The following is a 19,987-nucleotide window of genomic DNA, read 5'->3' on the forward strand; positions in this document are numbered from 1 at the left end:
CAAGAAACCACAGATGGATTTAAATTCACAGCTGAAGCACAGTTTCATTAAAAAGTCAGTTTGTTAGAATGGGGTTCTAGTTTTATAGGAGTTTGGCAGCTGCTGATCTACATTTTAAATTTAGCATAAAACATCCAATGCAACATGTAAACCAGCTTTTAGGGGAGGCTGTGATTTATATTTTAGAAATACATTTTACCTGACAGTCTAATTTGATTTTTTCACCTTGAATTACTAACTGGTTTTACTTGAGTTTCAGAAACTTTTCAGCTTGAGACAACCTTAAACCAGCTAAAACTAGCTGCCGATCTTGGTTTCATCAAAACCAATGTAAACTAGAATAGGTCTTGAATAGTATATTGAGAGCACAGTTTCATCTAGTATTACCATGGCAACTTGTATTAATTGCGTTTTGGTAAGTTTACAGCTCGGCTATAGGCTCTGAGACCACCTTAAATCAGTTAAAAACAGTTATTGGACATTGGTCTTAACACGTTCGCGCATATAAATCAATGCACCAAGAAACCACAGATGGTTTAAAATTCACAGATTAAGTACACCAGTTCACTTAAAGCACAGTTTGTTCAACTAGGATGGGGTTCTGGTTTTATTGGGGATTGGGGAACTTTTTGGTGTGGTCAAGCCATAAAAGCAGCAAAGCACACATTTTTGAAACCTGTCAACACAACCGTAAATCAGTCTAACTTTAGGCCACTTGCCAGCTCCCAGCCTAGCGTGTAAGACTAGCACTTGACAATTTGATCTTGTTTTGCTAAGCTAATGGCTGTACATGTCAAAAACACAGCGCGCATCTGCTGCTAACGTTACTCACCCCGATGTGGAACCTGAGGAGCGCCAGGCGGATGCAGTGGGCCATGCACACCGGGGGCAGAAACCAGACCTTGGGCGGCGGTGTTCCCTTGTTCTGGACGTGGCTGACAATCTGCTGGGCGGTCTGCCTCTCGTTCACCTGTCGCTTGACCCACTCGTGGAGACGGCCTTTCTCCAGGGCGCCATTGAAGCACACTAGCAGCTCGATGTTGCCGTTGAAACAGGCTTTGGCAAGGGCGGCGAGGTACCCGAGCATATGGTTCCACTGGCCTCCGCTCACCCAGTCGGTGTAAAAGCCGCCGTAAAGCCGGTGAAGACAGTTCTCGGCGTCCACCAGCAGCCGGAGCGGCGTTTGAGGAGGTCTCTGCCGGCCGCCGCCGACCAGACTCCCCCGGGCGAGCTTCTGGAGCTCCACCGGCACCACGGCGTTGGGGCAATGCTTCTCAATGTATTCCTGGAAACCCTGCACACCCATGACTTTTGTTTTTTGTTTTGTTTTATTTCGGGATAAACGTAAAATTGTCTGGAGAAAATGGAGACAGAGTTGCAAGCGAGCAGCCTCCTCTCCCGAATGCTGAAAACCGGACTGGAGAATATTGCAGCGGATGTAGAAGTTGGTCGGTCCAAAATTAATCAAATCGGAGATGCATCTGTAGTTTTTGGTGAGTTGTTTTTTGGTTCATGGCTGCTGGCCGCCATGTGCACCTTTACGGAGCCATGTCTGCGGTCTGGATGTGTCTGGTGTGTAGGGGAAAGAGAGGTACGGAGAGAAGAGCGGCGGCGCAGGGCACGTACAGTCACAACGGAGGAGGAGTCTGGAGTTCGGTGGGCGCGGTTCACTTTGGAGAACTGTTGCATGTCATGCTTATGATCCATACTCCATGATACACTCTCACGATATTATAAAACCTCTCGTAATGGCTGGCCACTACCCGTCTAAAGGTCGGAAACATTAATATTTATTCATTTTTTAACCAGGCTGCGTTTTTTTAAATCAGAACTAATAATAAAAATCGGTTAAATGTTAAAATTATTATGTAAATCCAATATTAGATTTTTTTCCATTGTTTTTTTAATTGTACCACGTGACCCTTGTACATTTTTTACAGCAGGCCATTAGGCAGAGGGGGTTCAAAAGACCCACTCCCCTACTGACAAAGCTCATTTGTCCTATTTTGACTGATATGCCATCATAAATAATCAAAATAACCCATCGAAAAAGGCTTCAAGAGCAAGCGGAATCTGATGCAAGTAAAGTCAACTTTCATTGTATTGTTGTTAAATAGAGAAAAAATTTTAAGTAACTTTTATTATAAATCTTGGACCTAATTCTTGAAACAAAAAATGACCGAAAAAATGTTGTAAAGCACCAAAGGCAGCCCATATTAACGTTACTTAAAATACTTATTAGGCTATTGTTAATATCCATGATTTTTCAATACTTTTTTTCAAGTAAAACTAGAAAAGCTCTACGTTATTATATTTATTTTTTATTGATCAAATGCCCAAATTCTACTTATGCTTCCATAAAATTCTGACTGAGGAAAGTGAAATGTGCTGATCAGTTTGTTAATAACTGACAATAGGCTACAGTTATTTATTTAAAACTTCAAGAGATTCCTATTTCCCCCAGTGATATAATATGTTATTAATTTGTATTTTAAATATGAGCCGATTTTTAATAGATCTTTATTCTAAATCTTTAGAAAATGTTTTTGGTTCATCAAAAAGTGTGACCATCTGATAAACTAATCCAGCAAAAAAAAACTGCTTAAAATGTTACTAAAAACACATCTAACCCTCATAATTAAATAGAAAATGAGCCGAATAACTGCAAAAAGAACCACCTTTTTCACCAAGCTGCTTTCAGGCTTGACAGTCTATGGTTTTAATGCGGAGATTTGATTCTCTAATATAACTATTATTGGTGCTTAATAATTATTATTGATTCTTATTATCATCATATTTGCAAATGATTGTTTTCTGCTTCATATTTTACATCAACTGATACATGATTTTAAAGACATTTATATATGAAAGAACAAATTATGTCTACAAAAATGATTTGCAACATTATAAATATTTTTACTCTCACTTTTGATAATTTTTATGTGTTCTTGATGAATAAAATACATTTTTAAAAAGCAAAACATTTGCTATAAATTGAATAGTAATATATAATGTTCTCACAAAGATATTGAAGTAAAATATGTAACAGTTGATATACATAAATCAGAATTATGCTATATGTAATCAGTATAGGCGTGAACTATTTTAGTTACTGGTAGCTATATTCTAATAATGAGTGTAAAGAACTAAGATTATTTTGCTTTAATAATTGTCAATATCTCTTCTAGCATAACAAGTAACTATTCATTAGATTTAGAATCATTTAAATTTCTTAATATTACATTTCTAACTATTAGCTATTTTTTATATCAGTATAATGTTTTGATATATATATTTTTCTAATACCTGTTAATTTTCCAAAACTCAAATATTACATCATTCTTTTATTTTATTTTCGGCTTTGTCCCTTTATTACAGTTTTTCCTCAGTGGCTTTGGTGCATTTCTCACAACACTGTTTACATTTGCACAACCGGTAATGCATTTCTCAAAACAATCAGTACAAACTGCAAAACCTAGATGATAATCTGCAAAACCGTGCCACTTGCTCAAAATTGATAGCTCATTCCTCAAAAGAGGTATTGATGTCAATGAAGGTTTCAGTGTCATCAAGATGAAAATTCCTGACACCATTGTTTATGAACAAGATAGTCAAATGGCTTTGTCATGTTTTCATTATAACAGTTACTCTGTACATTTATTAAAATGCAAAAAAAAAAAAAAAAAGATTTTGTTGACGTCCTGAAAATGGTCAAGACAGTGCTATATACTTTTGCACAGCCATTTGAAAACTACAGTAAAGTTAGACATCACTGCATTTAGTGAGGTATCTGAGTTCATACACTTAATATGTGTTTTTTACACCCTTACTGCGTTTGCTCTTTGCAGTTGTAGTTTATTCACAGCATTGTGCAAAAGAATAAATACACCCTCATTTACAACAAACATAAACTTTCTTTGGGTAGAGCTGTGCACAACTGTAAACAATATTGCTGTACATATCAGAACCAAACACACATGTCTGTAAATCATTCATCAACTTGTTCAATTTAGAAGACATTTTTTGGGAGAAAAATGATTGAAAAGATTTTATAAAACTTGCTTGACAGATTTTGACACCTAGTGTAACATTGTTGTATGTAATGACTCAAGTAATGAAATGAGGACTCAGTTTTATATGGAATGACTATTCAGCATTCACAAATTTAGTTCATTTTGACTGACATGACATAAGCAAATGATAATGTTATGGTAACACTTTACAATAAGGGTGCATTAGTTAACATTAGTTAATGCATTAGTTAACATGAACTAACAATGAACAACGCATTTATTAAGCATTAACTAACCTTTGTTAATGTTAACTAAACATTTATTTATGTTAGCTAATGCATTAGTAAACATGATCTAACAGTAATTAAGGACTTTGTTCAGCATTACTTAATCTTTGTTAATGTTTATTTACACATTATCTAATGCATCTCTTTACATGAACAGCTTAATTAGTTCATGTTTACTCACTCATACACTAACGCATTTGTTAATGGATTAGATCACTTGATCTTATAATAAACAACACATTTATAAAGCAATACTAAATCCTTGTTCATGAAAACTTACTATGTTAGTTAACGCGTTATTTAACATGAACAACATGTTAGCATAATTGGTAAAGCTTTTAATAAGTGCATAGTTCCTGATCAATGTCAGGGACAAAGGAGGACTCTTTTGGAGTGTATTACATCAGAACCTCAGCTTTAACTGCATTAGCTAACACATAAATAAATGTATAGTTAACATTAACAAAGGTTAGGTAATGCTTAATAAATGCGTTATTCATTGTTAGTTCATGTTAACTAATGCATTAACTAATGTTAACTAATGCACCCTTATTGTAAAGTGTTACCAATGTGATAAACAGCAGAGAGTTGTATGAAAGCAATTGATGCATGTCCAAAAGCATTTGCAATTTGTTGAAAGAAACGAGAAACTGCTACTATGATGTGCACAAATGACTAATTGTTTTCAGAAATGCTTTAACTGTTGTGCAAATGTAAATAGTGTTGTGAGAAATGCATCAAAGCCACTGAGAAAAACTGTAATCCGAGGTCCCCATCACATACACTACAGACAATTTAGCTTAGTCAATTCACCTATACCGCATGTCTTTAGACTTGTGGAGCACCCTGAGGAAACCCACGCTAACATGGGGAGGACATGCAAACTCCATACAGAAATGCCAACTGATAATATACCCTGACCCAACTGGCCAGGCTGAGGCTCGAACCAGGGACCTTCTTGCTTTTGGGCGATCGGGCTACCCATTGCGCCATCATGACACCTCAATTATTATCTTATTCTTAATACTGGGGACTGGGGGTTCACCTGGAGGTTGAGGGTTGCACTGGTGTCCCTGCTCAATATCTGGATGCAGCCTTTATGATGCAAGCTGAGATTGCATCACTCAGCAATGCAGTGTCAGACACAATGCACTCAAATGGAGTGAGTGACGTCATTGTGATGGCTAGGGTTAGGTGAGCCCATTAAAAAGCATTGGATGCAGGCCAGATTACACTGCACCTGGTCTGCATCCAGACCCCTCTCTCCCTCCTTGTATTAAATGTCCTTCAAAGTTCAGTCTATAGAGGGCGCCAGAGCATTATTTACGTTTGCACATTAGAAGCCACACATTACTCATTAGAACACAATGTTGTACACGTATGACTTTCTTTAGCAAAACTACAGTTTTGGAACAACGTTAAGGTGTGTAAATTATTTCAGTCTGTTATGTTACCTGTTCAGCTATCACATAAAACAATTTTTAAGATTTCACATATAATAGTTTGTATGTTCTCCCCGTGTTCGCGTGGCTTTCCTCCGGGTGCTCTGGTTTGCCCCACAGTCCAAAGACATGCGCTATAAGTGAACTAAATAAACTAAATTGGCCATAGCCTATGTGTGTAAATGAGTGTGGATGGATGTTTCAGCAAGAAGAGCATCCGCTGTGTAAAACATATGCTAGATATGTGGACAGTTCATTCTGCTGTGGTGACCCCTGATTAATAAAGGGACTAAGGCGAAGGAAAATTATTCTCATAAAATGTCGGTAACATTTTATTTTTGTCAAGAAGAAATAGTTTTACAAACATAATTACAGATGCGGGAAAAACAGAATATTACATTCTTACAGTGTGTGAAAAGACTAAATTCGACAAACATGGCAAATCCTAAAAAAAAAAAAGTATCATTTGTGTAAATATTTACATTTTGTTCAAATACTGATTTTGAATAATTGTACATAACCAATCATCTACATACATTTCTTTGTCTTCTTATAATGACCACAAATCTGTATACAGTGTCAGGCAATATAAAAGTGCAATTTATTTGCTTAAGTCGTTTAAAGTCTGAGGTTTGGCCGAGTGAGAACACCACGACATCAGATGAACAGATCATGTTTAAGACTTGAAAATAATAATTCAGACATAAAAAAAGAAGAAAAGCTTCAAAAAGCACCCTCAAAGTTGTCCACATGACTCTCTAGCTTTGCATGATTAAAGTCATTATTCAGTCAGGTTGCATATGGATTGTAGTTGGAGCTTGACACGGCTGTTAAAATCTGCTGTTGTACTAAAAAAAATAATCACTTTTAGATATTTGTTACATTTCTTAACAAATGGTGAGTTAATCAATTTTATTTTTGGGTGAACCGACCGACAATTAAGTATTTACACAGCAACTAGCATGCATTATAGTGTGTTTTGCACATTCATACAGCATATACAGTATAATTGTTGCTGTTGTACCATGTTGTGCATATAAACACACTAAATGTCATACTAGATCTCTTGTTCATTAAAGAGGATGTTGTATGTGTTTGAAGATCTCATCTGTTTGTGTTATTTCAACTACTTTTCTGTTTAATGCAGTCGTGTTTATTTGTGGAATTTGTGCAGAAAAACTACATTACCCATGAAGCTGTGCTGAAAAAAATCCTCTAATCAGGGTCATAGCAAGCAAAGTGCACAAAATAAGATCTTTAGCTCACAACCACTTTCACAAAGCAATGCAAATGATGTACTTCTGTCCTATAGTTCTCTGTTGTTTTTAGTTTGTTATACACTACGCTTCATGGGATTGTAGTTCTTTTTCTCATTAAAGCTATACAGCAACTGTGTATTTTTGTCTTGGTTTCATAGATTTTTTTTCTTTAAAGTTTGCACTATTGTAATTGACCTCTTAGCTGATTGGTTTGGTTTATGAAATACTTTTTAAATAAAGATATTTTTTAATGAATGGAAAAAAATGCTTCCAAAACCAGTAATGCTGAAAAAGTGGACTTTTGCTCTAATTCTCTCTACTAAATGCATAGTTCACCTAAAAGTTTAATTTCTGTCATTGTTTACTAATTCATCACTTGTTATGTCACTGGTAAAAGTGTTTCCAGCATAGTGTATGCACATTTTAGAGGTGCTGTATGTACATTTTGACTCTTCTAAAGCATAAAAATACCAAAATATGTTTGCAGATATTGAAGAAACATGCTAAGTGAACATTCTTGGTTATATGAAAAACAATGCTGAAGTCAGATATTCTGCTTTGAAAATGTGCGTTACGAGCTAAAACGACTGTTTTTGTTTGGCCAATTTGACCCACCCAATGCCAGTAAAGCCAATTATATTTCAGTACCCCAGGATGCCTTGGTGGAAACCCCTGTGTTTCATTCATTTAGTCATGAAGGCACTTAAAGTATGCGTCCACGACCGAAATGCGACCTCTGGTGGACAGTAGCAGACTCCGAAATGAGACGCAGATTTAGAGTTCCACATGAGGTTGTTGTTAATTAGCAAATAATATAAATATTATTAGAGTAAACATTAGGTGAGCAGGTAACATTGTAACCCCTTGTCCTAACAACAGGTTTCATGGTGAGATTTGCAGTGATAAGCAATTTGGCTGTTTGTACCAGACAAAACACCACAGAAATTTAAACACAGCCATTCAGAAGCACAGAATAGTACACTTACTGCACTCCAACAAATTGGTAAGGTTTATAATCTAATCTACATGCATATTTAACATTATTAAATGTAAATGCTGAATCACTGATATGTGTTGGCCTTTTGAACAGTTTATATTATTTTCAAGATCTGATGTGAACTATCTGCTGCTGCTTTCAGTAGTATGGCAATAAATGTCATGTAAAATGGCATTCAAACTCCCATTATTAGCATTTAACACTGAATAAAGCAGATGAGGTGTACCTGAGGTGATCATTTTCAGTTTTTTGTGGTCCTGCTGCACGAAATAGAAGCCCTTTTTAAAATATCAATTTCAGTTGTTGATTAGAACAAAAGTCATTTTAATATGGAGAATATTCCTTATATCGCATGCCGTTGCTTTTATTTAGAACACGACTTAAATCAGCCTTTAAGTTTGACAGGTAGGCATACTCCTGTTGGTGTCGTTAATCTGGCAACCTGCGCATGTGTGTGTTTTGAACCAGGCGTGTAAAACCCAGTTCAACCACTGGGTGTCAAACTTGCATACAGCACCTTTAAAAAGCTTATCCAATAAGCATCTGTTGTTTTTTATTCACAGTTTTAAAATATATACGCATATTGGCATTTTCATTATGCATTTTTAACACAATATTAACTGTGCATATAAATAGATAAAAAAGCTAATGGTTATATCTTGCTTGTGTTTAACAGAAGACATAAATTAATTCCACTTGAGTGTGAGTAATTGATGAGAACATTTTTGTTTTGGGGTGAACTATCCCTTTAAGGCTATGACTGTAAGTGGTCCCTTTTTTACCTTCAACATCCAGATTACCTTTAAAAAAAGGGGTTCAGTTTAAACATGGATGATTCAGACTTGCATACAAATTCCTCCAATCCACAGATAAAACACCATGCTATCTTCACTAACCCACCTTCAGTCAATAAACTGGGCAAACAGATGGGACATCAGACATCCAGTGACGTTCTGAAATGTTGTGCCCTTTGCGCTAACTCTTTGGCAATGTCATGTGCCTCCTGGACTGCCAGTTTGTCAGGGAAGTTCAAAGCCGCCTTCTTGGTCACCAAGGCTAGTTGCTTGAGCTGGGCACACAGCTGATTGCTCATGGACAGCATCTCCTCACCGGCTTCTCGACTTTTAGCTTCACGGCAGAGAGTGTTGACGAGTCTTTGGCCGACCATGATAACCAGCTTGCTGTGGGAGATGAACTGTTCCGGAGGCTTGTTCTCATTCAGACTGCTTATGAACACGCTGATGGCTTTCTGAATGGCTCCGAAGTACAGCCGGCAGTGGTCAGAGATTGGACATTTCCTGGAGGTTTGGATTGGATTGCAAGGGCTGCCGGACTGTGGTTTGGAAACCTTTTAAAGACAAAATGAATAATGATTTTAACAGTTAAAAACAATATCAGGTTCAAATACAATAGAGTTACGTTTTCATACCTGTTTTTTCAAGGAATCACTGTTTCTCTTTGATTTAATGCTGCTCTTGGTTGGTTTTGGTTCCTGCTCAATCTCTGCTGTTGTCTGTGGAAAGCAAATATTCAGGTAAACAATGTTACTAATTATAGAGACCATTTATTGTATCACATGACAGTATTGAAAGATTATGTATATCTATTAAATGAAATTCTTTCTGAAGTATTGATTATAATAAGAAATGTTTCTGCACATCAGCACATTAACAGTATCACAAGACACTAAAGACTAGAGTAATGACACAATATTACTGTTTTTACTGTATTTTGATTAAAGAGCCCCTATTATGCAATAAAAGGATCATATTTTGATTTTGAGAGTCTCCCAACAACAGACCAATATGCATGCAAGGTCAAAAAACACTTTTATTGTCTTATAATTTGCATTTAGTTTTACTTAATTATCCCAACGATTCCCATCTGATTTGTTCAGGGATTCATTTGTTCCCAAACCCCTCCTTAGCGCAATGCTAATCTGTGCTGATGACACAATCTATTGCAATTGGTTGACTGTGTTAAGTATGAGACAAAGGGAAATGCCCAACACGGCTTATCAACATTGTTGAAGTATTCAGAGTGCAGAGTGTATGTGTGAGCCCAATGAAGGAGTGCATTAAAGCAGCACAGTTTAACACCAACATATTGCTCTATTATTAACCACGGCACACATTCAGTATTACTCCACACAGTGGCAAAAGGTAAACTTTTTTTGAAACTTGACGATCCATGAACTGTGTACTGTAAAGTTCCTTTCAAGTTCTGACAAAGTCCCATACATCAATAGTCTTTTCTGAATCCTTGCTTTAACAAACGGCTGACAAATGCCCATTGTCAGCGTGTAGATTGCAGAAGCACTTGTCAGAAAAATGACAGGAACACAGCACAAGGCTGGGGGTATAATGCTAAGGTATTTTTGCAAAAATAAACTTCAACCCACTACATAAAAGGTTATTTTCAAAAACCTTTAATAGGGGCTCTTTAAATAAATGCAGCCTTTATGTATAGCAAGAGACCTCACAAAAACATAAAACAACCCTGAACTTTTAAACAGCAGTGTATACAAACAACTTATTGGCCATTCAAATGTAGATTATTATTAATTTGTCATGTAAAGATAAAAAAAACTATTTGTTTATATTAATTGTCCTTTTATTTAAGATTTAGGCAGATAAATTATTTAAAAACACAATATAAATACAGATTCAGCGAGTTTTTGGTCATTAAAATGTACATTAGTGTTGATTAGTAAATTGTAAATTTAAAAATATATATATTTATTTACATTTCCTTCACATGATGAATATCTTTAAATGTTTAAAATTGTATTTATGAGAGAAATTTATTATATTAAATATAAAAGTTAAACATATAAAATCTTTAAAGTATATCACAGCGAAGATATTTCCATCTTTTTTTATTAATCACAGACTGAAACTGAGTTAATCTGGACTTTAAATCAGTGTTTCTCAACCACATTCTAAGAGGACCACCAACACTGCATGTTCTGGATGTCTCTTTTGTTTTTCACACCCATTACAGGTCTTTCGTTCTCTGCTAATGCGCTGATCATTTGAATCAGGTGTGTTTGATTAAGGAGACAGGAAAATGTGCAGAGCTGGTGGTCCTCCAGAAACGTGGTTGAGAAACACTGCTTTAAATCATGTTTCTTGTATGCTACATGTGGAAGATTAAGGACACAAGCAGTAAATTGCAAGCTGCAGTTCACGTAAAGGCCACAGGTGTCTCTAATAACAAAGGTTTCTGCATTCTACATAAAATTCATTAAAAGCTCCCTTGAAATTAAAATAAACATGTTATTTTGTACATGCTAATATTAGTATGGGGGCAGTGCCAGGCACAATGGGTAGCACTGTTGCCTCACAGCTAGAAGGTCACTGGTTGGTCATTTGGTTGGGTCAGTTGGCATTACTGTGAGGAGCTTGCATGTTCTCCCCATGTTCACATGGGTTTCCTCCAGGTAATCCTGTTTCCCCCATAAGTCCAAAGACATGCGGTATAGGTCAATTGGGTAAGCTACAATGTCTGTAGTGTATGTTTGTGATTTAGAGTGTATGGGTGTTTTCCCACTGATGGGCTGCAGCTGGAAGGGCATCTGCTGCTTAAAATATATGCTAGATATGTTGGCGGTTCATTCCGTTGTGGCAACCCCTGATTAATAAAGGGACTAAGCCGAAAAGAAAACGAATGAATGAATATCAGTATGCTAATTTTAAGGATATCTAAAAGTATATGGATATCTGTAAGATATATAGGCTAAATATACTTATACATTAAATAGGCTGATATCAATAAGATACATAGTGTGCTCCAAAAAAGTGACAAAATTCACATTCAGAAGGTATAAACCTGATATATAGATCAAAAGCATTCAGTTTGTCACTTCCGCCTAAATGGATCAACAATTTTTTTGACATCATCTTATATACTTCAGTCTCTCATCAAATCTTCTGACCAATCAAATGCTCTATAGTATCTGACATGCCCCGCCCCCTTTAACATGCTTCTCATTTGCTTTTCATTTGATGTGCTTGATCTCAACCACTCTCACTGGCAGAGCTGTGATAAAAACGAAACGCTATTGGCTGTTTTATATAGAGGGGAGGAGCTACTATATGTTCTGCATGTCTTCATGGTTCTGTTACATCAAATTTGAAATACAAAATGCAGATTTCAAAGCACTTAACGGGACCTTTAATAATGTCCATTTATGATAGTAGTAGAATGTTGAGATGTGATGCGATGTGCCTACCTGAAGTTGCACATAGTCACTCTCGTCTATCCCCGAGTCAACCATTGGTTCACATTTTTTGTGGTTTGTCCCTTCGGACGATCCCTCATTCTCCATCACCTCCAGCTCTTTCACCTGCACTCTGAAAAGAAGCTTTCCATTCGCGTTCAGCATGGACACCAGCCTCTTCACATCCTCTGGCACGGTTCGAGCCACCATAACAAAGCGTTCCAGGTGATCAGGCATCTGTGAATGGCCAGCATCCTGAGCTAAAACATCCAGATGCCAACCCTGATCTCGAAGAGCACTCGCAGCCTGTTGAAGAATCAGCCCCGAGTCCTCAACAATGGAGAGCTGCTTGAGGAGCCGGGTCTGTAGGTTCGAGTCTGTCAGCCGTTGTGCGTTTCCTCGGACATCCAAAGTGAAGTTCAAGAAAGAGTCAATGGAGTCAGTCACGTCCTCGGATGCGGTGCGGATCTGATCGAGGTGCTGACCCAGGTGCTCTCTGCTCCTCCACTGGCTGCTGACGAACAGCATAAGTTTGGGCACTGACTGGCAAACCGCTTCCTTTAACTCAAGCAACTTGTTTCCAGCTTCCTCCTGGGAAAGGGTGATCTCACGCAAGGGTTCGGGTTCGGGAGAACTTAGCATGAAAGAGTCACAGGAACTCCTGGAAGAGCTGGAAGCTGTGGAGGAAGTGGACACCGTTGAACTCCTTTGGTGGTCTCTGGTACCCTCGTTGTCCCTCCTAACTGTACTTTCTAAAGGCTGTCTGAAGGGTGTCCTGCCTCTTGATGGCCATCGATGAAGTTGGTCGTACAACGGTCCTGGTTTACCCCTGTACTCGAGTGGTTCTTGGCCATTTTTAGAGTCCATCTCGGGAGGGCTTTGCTTTCTGGGTTGCTCTGCAGTAGTTTTGGTTTGTCTAAAGCAAGGTGGGACATCGTAAATGGATGAAATTGGTGAATACTCATTGACTGTGCAAGACTGTGTTAATGAAATGCTTGGTTTAGGGACGTCATATAGGGGCTGGATGGGACAGTGCTTCTTTTCAGGCCAAATGCGTGCCGGCAAAATGTCATAAAGAGCTGTGGTTGAGTCAATATCTTTTGGTGGCAGGGTGTCACAGTAACCAGGTTCACATCCCTGTTTTTGTGGAAAGACAGGCACGTCATAGATCCATTCCGACTTACAGGGATTTGGCATGGTACTATAACCACACCGAGGCTTTTTAGAATCCTCAGTGATGGAGGGTACTGGGAAGTCATAATTAGGGTCTTGGGTACCAAATGGAGGTAAGGTGGTAGCCTAAAAGAAGACAAAAGGGTTTCAATTTTACCATAGAAATAGTTCTGATTCTGAAATTATTTAAAAGTTTGGGTAAAGTGTTGTTTAAATGTGGGTTCTGGAAGATCTAAAATATACTTATAACAAATTCTAGTATGTGAAGTAAATGTAGTTGTGAGATGCACAAGCAGATGGTTAAACCCTGAACGTCTATCATTTAATGCATTGATTTAAAAAGTGTGGCGTCACAGTGGCGGAGTGGAGAGCACGATTGCCTCACAGCAAGAAGTTCGCCGGTTTGGAGTTTGTATGTTCTCCCCATGTTGCTGTGGGTTTCCTCCGGATGCTCTGGTTTCCCCCACAGTCTAAAGACATGCGCTATAGGTGAATTGGGTAAGCTAAATGGGCTGTAGTCTATTGTGTGAATGCAAGAGTGTATGGGTGTTTCCCAGTGTTGGGTTGTAGCTCGAAAGGTGTGCACTGTGTAAAACATATGCTGGATAAGTTGATAGTTCATTCGGCTGTGATGACCCCTGATTAATAAAGAGACTAAGCTGAAAAGAAAATGAATGAATGAATTATTTAAAAAGTGTGGGATCTGTATAAAATGGAAGGGATTTTGGTTAGTTTGTATGAATTTCTCATTTTATACAGCTCCCACAATTTTTTTATTTACTTTAAAAGTATATTTTAGATCTCCCAGAACCCACATATTACCATCCCTTTACCCAGACTTTAAATTAATCTCATTAATTATTCTAAAATATGCTTATTACAAATTCTAGTAAATGAAGTAAATCTAGTTGTGAAATGCACATGCAGATAGTTAAATGTCCACTATATAATGCATTGATTCAAAAAGTGTGGGAGCTGTGAGAAATGAAACAAATAGCATTGCAAGGTCACAAAACTATTTTCTAAAGGGATGGACCAGGTCATGCCTTTAATTCTTTAATAATGACTCATGTTGTTATGAAAAAGTTCTCTCCTTTCTTTATCCATCGGAAATATATTATGATTTCTCATATTATTTCACTTACATCATTTTTCACTTGTCCCTTTCTATTTTCGAAATATTTTTTATTCCTGGTTCTTTTTCACTTTATATATTCACTTACAACCATCAAGGTAGATGGAAATTGATGGACTAGAAAAAAGTGTATGTGTGAGTGTGTGTGTGGTTGGGTGCATGTGCGAGTGTGTGGGTTCTGAGTTTGTCACATAACAGAACAAAATGTGTTATTAACCACTCAGGCAAATTTGAATGATAAAACAAAGCACACCAGGTAACTGAAAAAAGTTAACAAAATCTCTGCTCTTGTATGTTGGGACGTGTTTGCTGGCGGTGGGATTTTGATGTATTTTTATGTGATGCTGTGCAAGCATTAACGTCCTTACCTTGTGATTAGTTGCAGTCTCACATCTCACATTTTGTAGCATTTGCAGCATATTTGTCGCCTCATTTCTGCTGTGAAATTCAGCGCTTGACATCAGTGATGTTTCCGAAGGGTGCAGAGGAGATGCCTTAAAAGGACAAGTCAGTATAATTTCAAATTTATTAAGCTGACATTTTCATGCTCTCTATGATCTAATGCAAGGGGTTTTTAAAGATATTTTTCCAAATGTGAGTTTGGAATATTAAAGGTAAAATAACTATTGAACACGACATGATTTTTCCTAAAAACCCAAACATCATGAACATACTAATGAAACCATCTGAACAATTAGTTATGTGTAATAACAACAGGATGACATAATGAGAAGGTACTGAACTATTAAAATGTCTGTAATCCTGTTTAAACAGCTAATATTGATAATGACCGCTTCAAAACACTTGTCGTATTGAGAATGGAATCGCATGTTGTGCTCAGGTTTGATTTTTTCTGAGATAAAAAATCTGGAAGGTTCTCTGGGTCTCGTCTATCAACTTTAATCTTGAGTTTATATTTTCCTTTGGATTCAGGAAAGTTGATTGGCTGGGCTATTCTAGCTGCTTTAGGGCACACTAACACTAAGTACAGTTAGCTTTAACCATGCCAAAACGCAATTGTTCCCTCTTCCCCTTGGCCAGCACTTAAACTGCATTTTGCCTTCCAAACCTAAGCATGCTTACGTCATCGATAATGCAACTGCTGTTCAGTTTAACAGGAAGAGAAGCACTCTTGCTCAGCACAGTGGAGATTGCTTTAGTTATAGATTAGTTTAGTTAGTATATATATATATATATATATATATATATATATATATATATATATATATATATATATATATATATATATATATATATATATATATATATATATATATATATATATATATATTGGGTGACGCAGTGGCGCAGTAGGTAGTGCTGTCGCCTCACAGCAAGAAGGTCGCTGGGTCATTTGTTCGAACCTCAGTTGGCGTTTCTGTGTGGAGTTTGCATGTTCTCCCTGCTGGTATAAGGAGGTTTGCTAAAGGGGCAGCTGATGTGCAGCCAGGGGCCAGCCAACTGAACCATGCCTGGACCCGATTCGGAGCACTCACACTTGTCAAATGAGCTGGGAAACATGCCTGGGCTCGTTTTAGATAGCATAGTGTGAGTGCACCCTTATTTTCTTTGCTGAAAGTAGTTAAATGTTTTCTTGCCTGTGTTTGGGATCATTGTCCATCTGAAAAATCCACCCTTGCTTCATCTAATGTAGATGTTGGACTGAAGCAGCTAATACTCATTTACACTAACAAGAAGCCGATTCGCTGAATAAATACTGAGAGATTCCAGCTGCTGTCTAAGCTTTCCATGCCTATCTACACCTTTCTTTCTTCGTGTGTTCAATACATTTTCCCTGTGTCTTTTCATTTTATTATTCATAACTTTCATTTCTGAAACAATTAATTTTGTTTTCTTTGCATGTATGAATTATTTTAGTTGTTACTGACATATAGGAAAAATTTCAAGTCAACGGGACCTTTAAAAACATGTTTTGTGAAAACAATGGTGACTTGTTGGAATGCTTATTTAACCTGATGTATATACTGGACTTACTGTGAACAAGCAGGATTTTCTCAGCAGGTTTGGAACATCATATATATCTGCACCAGTTTTGGGATGAGCAGATAAGCCCTAAAAAAATAGAAATGTACGTCTGTATTATAGACATGGCTTTGCACTTCTTCATATAAGACAGAATCCTTTAAAATGTTGTGCCCTTCACCACATTTTTAGTCAGTCAACCCAGTTTTCTAATTAAAGCCATGCAACATACAGTAAGCTGCTAAGGTAAACACCTCTCCCTAAAGCAGGTGGGGAAGGGGGCAACATGTGAACCCGGTTGCCTTACCTATTACACAGTAACATGCAGTTTTTCCTGGACTTTCTCTCTCAGTTTCAGCCCTAAATCTTCTGGTTGCAGTTAGTGGTGTCTGAATTTTGTCGTTGCTGCTCTTTTAAAAGCTCATAAAGCCCCTGTACTACATACCTGTCCCCGCAGAGAGAGGCCCCTGGTCCCCATCTGTGAACTCTTTGCCAGCAGGGGTTTCCGAAACAGAGCTTGTTATTAGCCTGAGTTTAGCATATAGTCTACTAAATCATCAGCTAAATCATCAACGGCCTCAGTTCTGCAAACAGTCTACTAAACCATCCACACATTCTGTTCTCTCTTTTATGTTTGCCAGTGTTTGGAGATTGGCATTAAGTAAATCGTGAAATATGACATGAGTAAAAATGCACTCACATCAAGAATGATCACTATCTTAGCATCCACTCCAGTGTTGTTTATTATAACCACTGTTTGTCTTCTAAAATTAAGAGGCTATATAGTACTACATGTTTACTGGAAAAACAAAAGGATGTGATGATAACAGATGTATACAAGAACATTTGTTCCAGTCATATGTTCATTATAATGCTTAAAGAGCCTTTCTGTACTGTAATGTCAGTGTCATGTAATCATATTGATCCATTCAAACAATTTTCTTACAGTCAGAGACATACATAGTCTAGTATATATGGTCTTTAGTCTCAAAAATGGTATATAATAAACTATAAAAATTGTATCTTAAAAAAATGATGCTGATGAATTGCAAAACTGTAAACATTTCCATTTCACTATGATAAGATGCAACTGAGTCAATGATTTCAGTGAATCATTTCATATTTGATTCAATGGCTTACTCATGAGGACATGTACTTGTATGACACATGGCATCTTACAGAAGCAGTGACTGATAAAAAGTCCCCACATCTAAGTAACATGACATAGACATGTCACATGTGAAAGTCTACCCATAATGGACAAATCAGACATTACAACATTATAAAAACAATTAAAGAAGTTCTGTTATTGGATTCAAAAACTTATGGTAACACTTTAGAAATTAACCTATTCACACTATCAACTAATGGCTTATTACCTGCCTATTATTAAGATATTGGCTGATTATTTGTACTTACAAAGTACAAATTATGCATAATCTTACCATACATTGTACCTAATATCCTACCTAATACATAAACCTTATTATTACTACCTAAATAACTATTACGCAACAAATAAAAGAGTTTGAGGCAAAAAGCTATACACTGTAAAAAATATCAGTAAATAAAATGTTTTCTATGGTGGCCGAGAGAGCTTAACATGCTACAATTTAAGATTTTTATGCAAACATTGAACGAAACCCTGCTGCATTTTCACACAAAAAGAACAAAACACAACGGAAATGTTTCAAAGTTGTGACGGATGCCGCTGTGCCGTGACTATCGCTCAGTAAAGTTGTAGATGATCTTTGAAAGGTGAGTTTTTGTTTATTTTAACATCCTAATTCTCTTGTCATTAGTATTTATTAGCCTAAATAGTCATAACCTAAATAGTCGGGGCTGTCACGTTTAAGGGTCTTCTAAAAACATTTTCATAAAAATGGGAAATTTCGTAAAATTTGCCTTGTGAGAAAATTCAATGCATTTTCGGAAATTGTTTGTGTTGTAAGAAAATTCAGAGCGTTTCATTAATTGTGTTGTGCAAAAATTGCAGTGCGATTTCGGAAATAGTTTTTTAAGAATATGCAGCACGGTTTATTAATTGTGTTGTGAGAAAATGCAGTGTGTTTTTGTAAATTGTTCGTTTTGTATGAAAATGGAGCGTTTTTATTAATTGTGTTTTCGTAAAATGTTTGCGTTGTGTGAAAATGCAGCACGTTTTCTTAAATTGTTTGCGTTGTGAAAAAATGCAGTGTGTTTTCGTAAAATGTTTGCGTTGTGTGAAAATGCAGCACGTTTTCCTAAATTGTTTGCGTTGTGAAAAAATGCAGTGTTTTCGTAAAATGTTTGTGCTGTGTGAAAATGCAGCGCACTTTCCTAAATTGTTTGCGTTGTGAAAAAATGCAGTGTGTTTTCGTAAAATGTTTGTGCTGTGTGAAAATGCAGCGCACTTTCCTAAATTGTTTGCGTTGTGAAAAAATGCAGTGTGTTTTCGTAAAATGTTTGTGCTGTGTGAAAATGCAGCGCACTTTCCTAAATTGTTTGCGTTGTGAAAAAATGCAGTGTGTTTTCGTAAAATGTTTGCGCTGTGTGAAAATGCAGCACTTTTTCCTAAATTGTTTGCGTTGTGAAAAAATGCAGTGTGTTCTATTAAATTTTTGTGTAGTGAGAAAATGCAGCACATTTTGAAAACAATTGTTTGCATTGTGTGAATTTGCAGCACGTGTGCTATTAAACTGATGAAAATATTTTCTCAATTTGCTGACGTTTTAGTACTTGCATTTGTTTTCTTAAATTGCAGCATGTTAAGCTCTCTCTGTAGTTTTCCGTATTTTGTGATTAATTTTTTTTTATTTATGCTTTTGAATCACATTATGAGATTTTGACCTTTCTTCTGACAACTTTTAATCTTACAAAGTTACAAAAAGTGACATTTATGAACATTTTTAATAGTTTAAAGTAATATATTGTCTGGGTTGTTTTTGTATATTATGCTGCAAAAACCTTGTAATATACTGCCAGTACATGCTCTGTTATATTACAGACTTATTTCTCAATATTTTCTTATACATTATATTTTTTCAAAAAACTAAAATGTCAACAAAAGTCACTTTTGAAACATCATAAGTGGACAGAGCAGAGATCAACATCCCATAAAATCCCCAAAAATAAAGAAACTGTTAATTAACAGATACTTTTTGCAGTGTAGTTAAAGAGATGGTTCACACAAAAATGAAAATTCAAAATCTACTCATCCTACACTTGTTCCAAACCTGTATAAGTTTCTTTTCTCTGTTGAACACAAAAGAAGATATACTCAAGAAGTTTGGGAAAAACAGCCATTGACTTCCATTGTATTTTTTTGTTCCTACTATAGATATCATTGGCATTCTTCAGAACTTGTTGAACAGAAGCATAATATTTACACTTTAGTACAACCTTAGTGTGATCTAATGGTGTGAAAATGCTCTTTTTGGGGTGAATTTCCCTTTAATAATTAGCCAGTAATGATAACTGTACCTTAGAATAAAGTG

General features: G+C 36.6%; 1 protein-coding gene and 1 long non-coding RNA gene across 2 annotated transcripts in view; one reads left to right on the forward strand and one right to left on the reverse strand.

Moving 5' to 3' along the window:
- The first annotated feature begins 988 nt into the window (after positions 1 to 988).
- LOC141376620 (uncharacterized) lies at positions 989 to 7,137 on the forward strand. Its single transcript, XR_012387194.1, has 2 exons — positions 989 to 5,940; positions 5,983 to 7,137. It is a non-coding gene; the product is annotated as an uncharacterized lncRNA (long non-coding RNA).
- A 1,082-nt stretch (positions 7,138 to 8,219) lies between these two features.
- Positions 8,220 to 19,987, reverse strand: part of cass4 (Cas scaffold protein family member 4) — a 31,246-nt gene continuing 19,478 nt past the window's right edge. The window contains exons 3-7 of the mRNA XM_001341002.7: positions 16,524 to 16,601; positions 14,897 to 15,022; positions 12,233 to 13,519; positions 9,428 to 9,511; positions 8,220 to 9,346 (exon numbers count right to left, since the gene is read on the reverse strand). Coding sequence (XP_001341038.3) covers positions 8,933 to 9,346; positions 9,428 to 9,511; positions 12,233 to 13,519; positions 14,897 to 15,022; positions 16,524 to 16,601 — 1,989 coding nt within the window. The 3' untranslated portion in view covers positions 8,220 to 8,932. The remainder of the gene's footprint in view (positions 9,347 to 9,427; positions 9,512 to 12,232; positions 13,520 to 14,896; positions 15,023 to 16,523; positions 16,602 to 19,987) is intronic.

This window comes from Danio rerio, chromosome 11 (genome assembly GCF_049306965.1).
Source record: "Danio rerio strain Tuebingen ecotype United States chromosome 11, GRCz12tu, whole genome shotgun sequence".
NCBI lineage: Eukaryota > Metazoa > Chordata > Actinopteri > Cypriniformes > Danionidae > Danio > Danio rerio.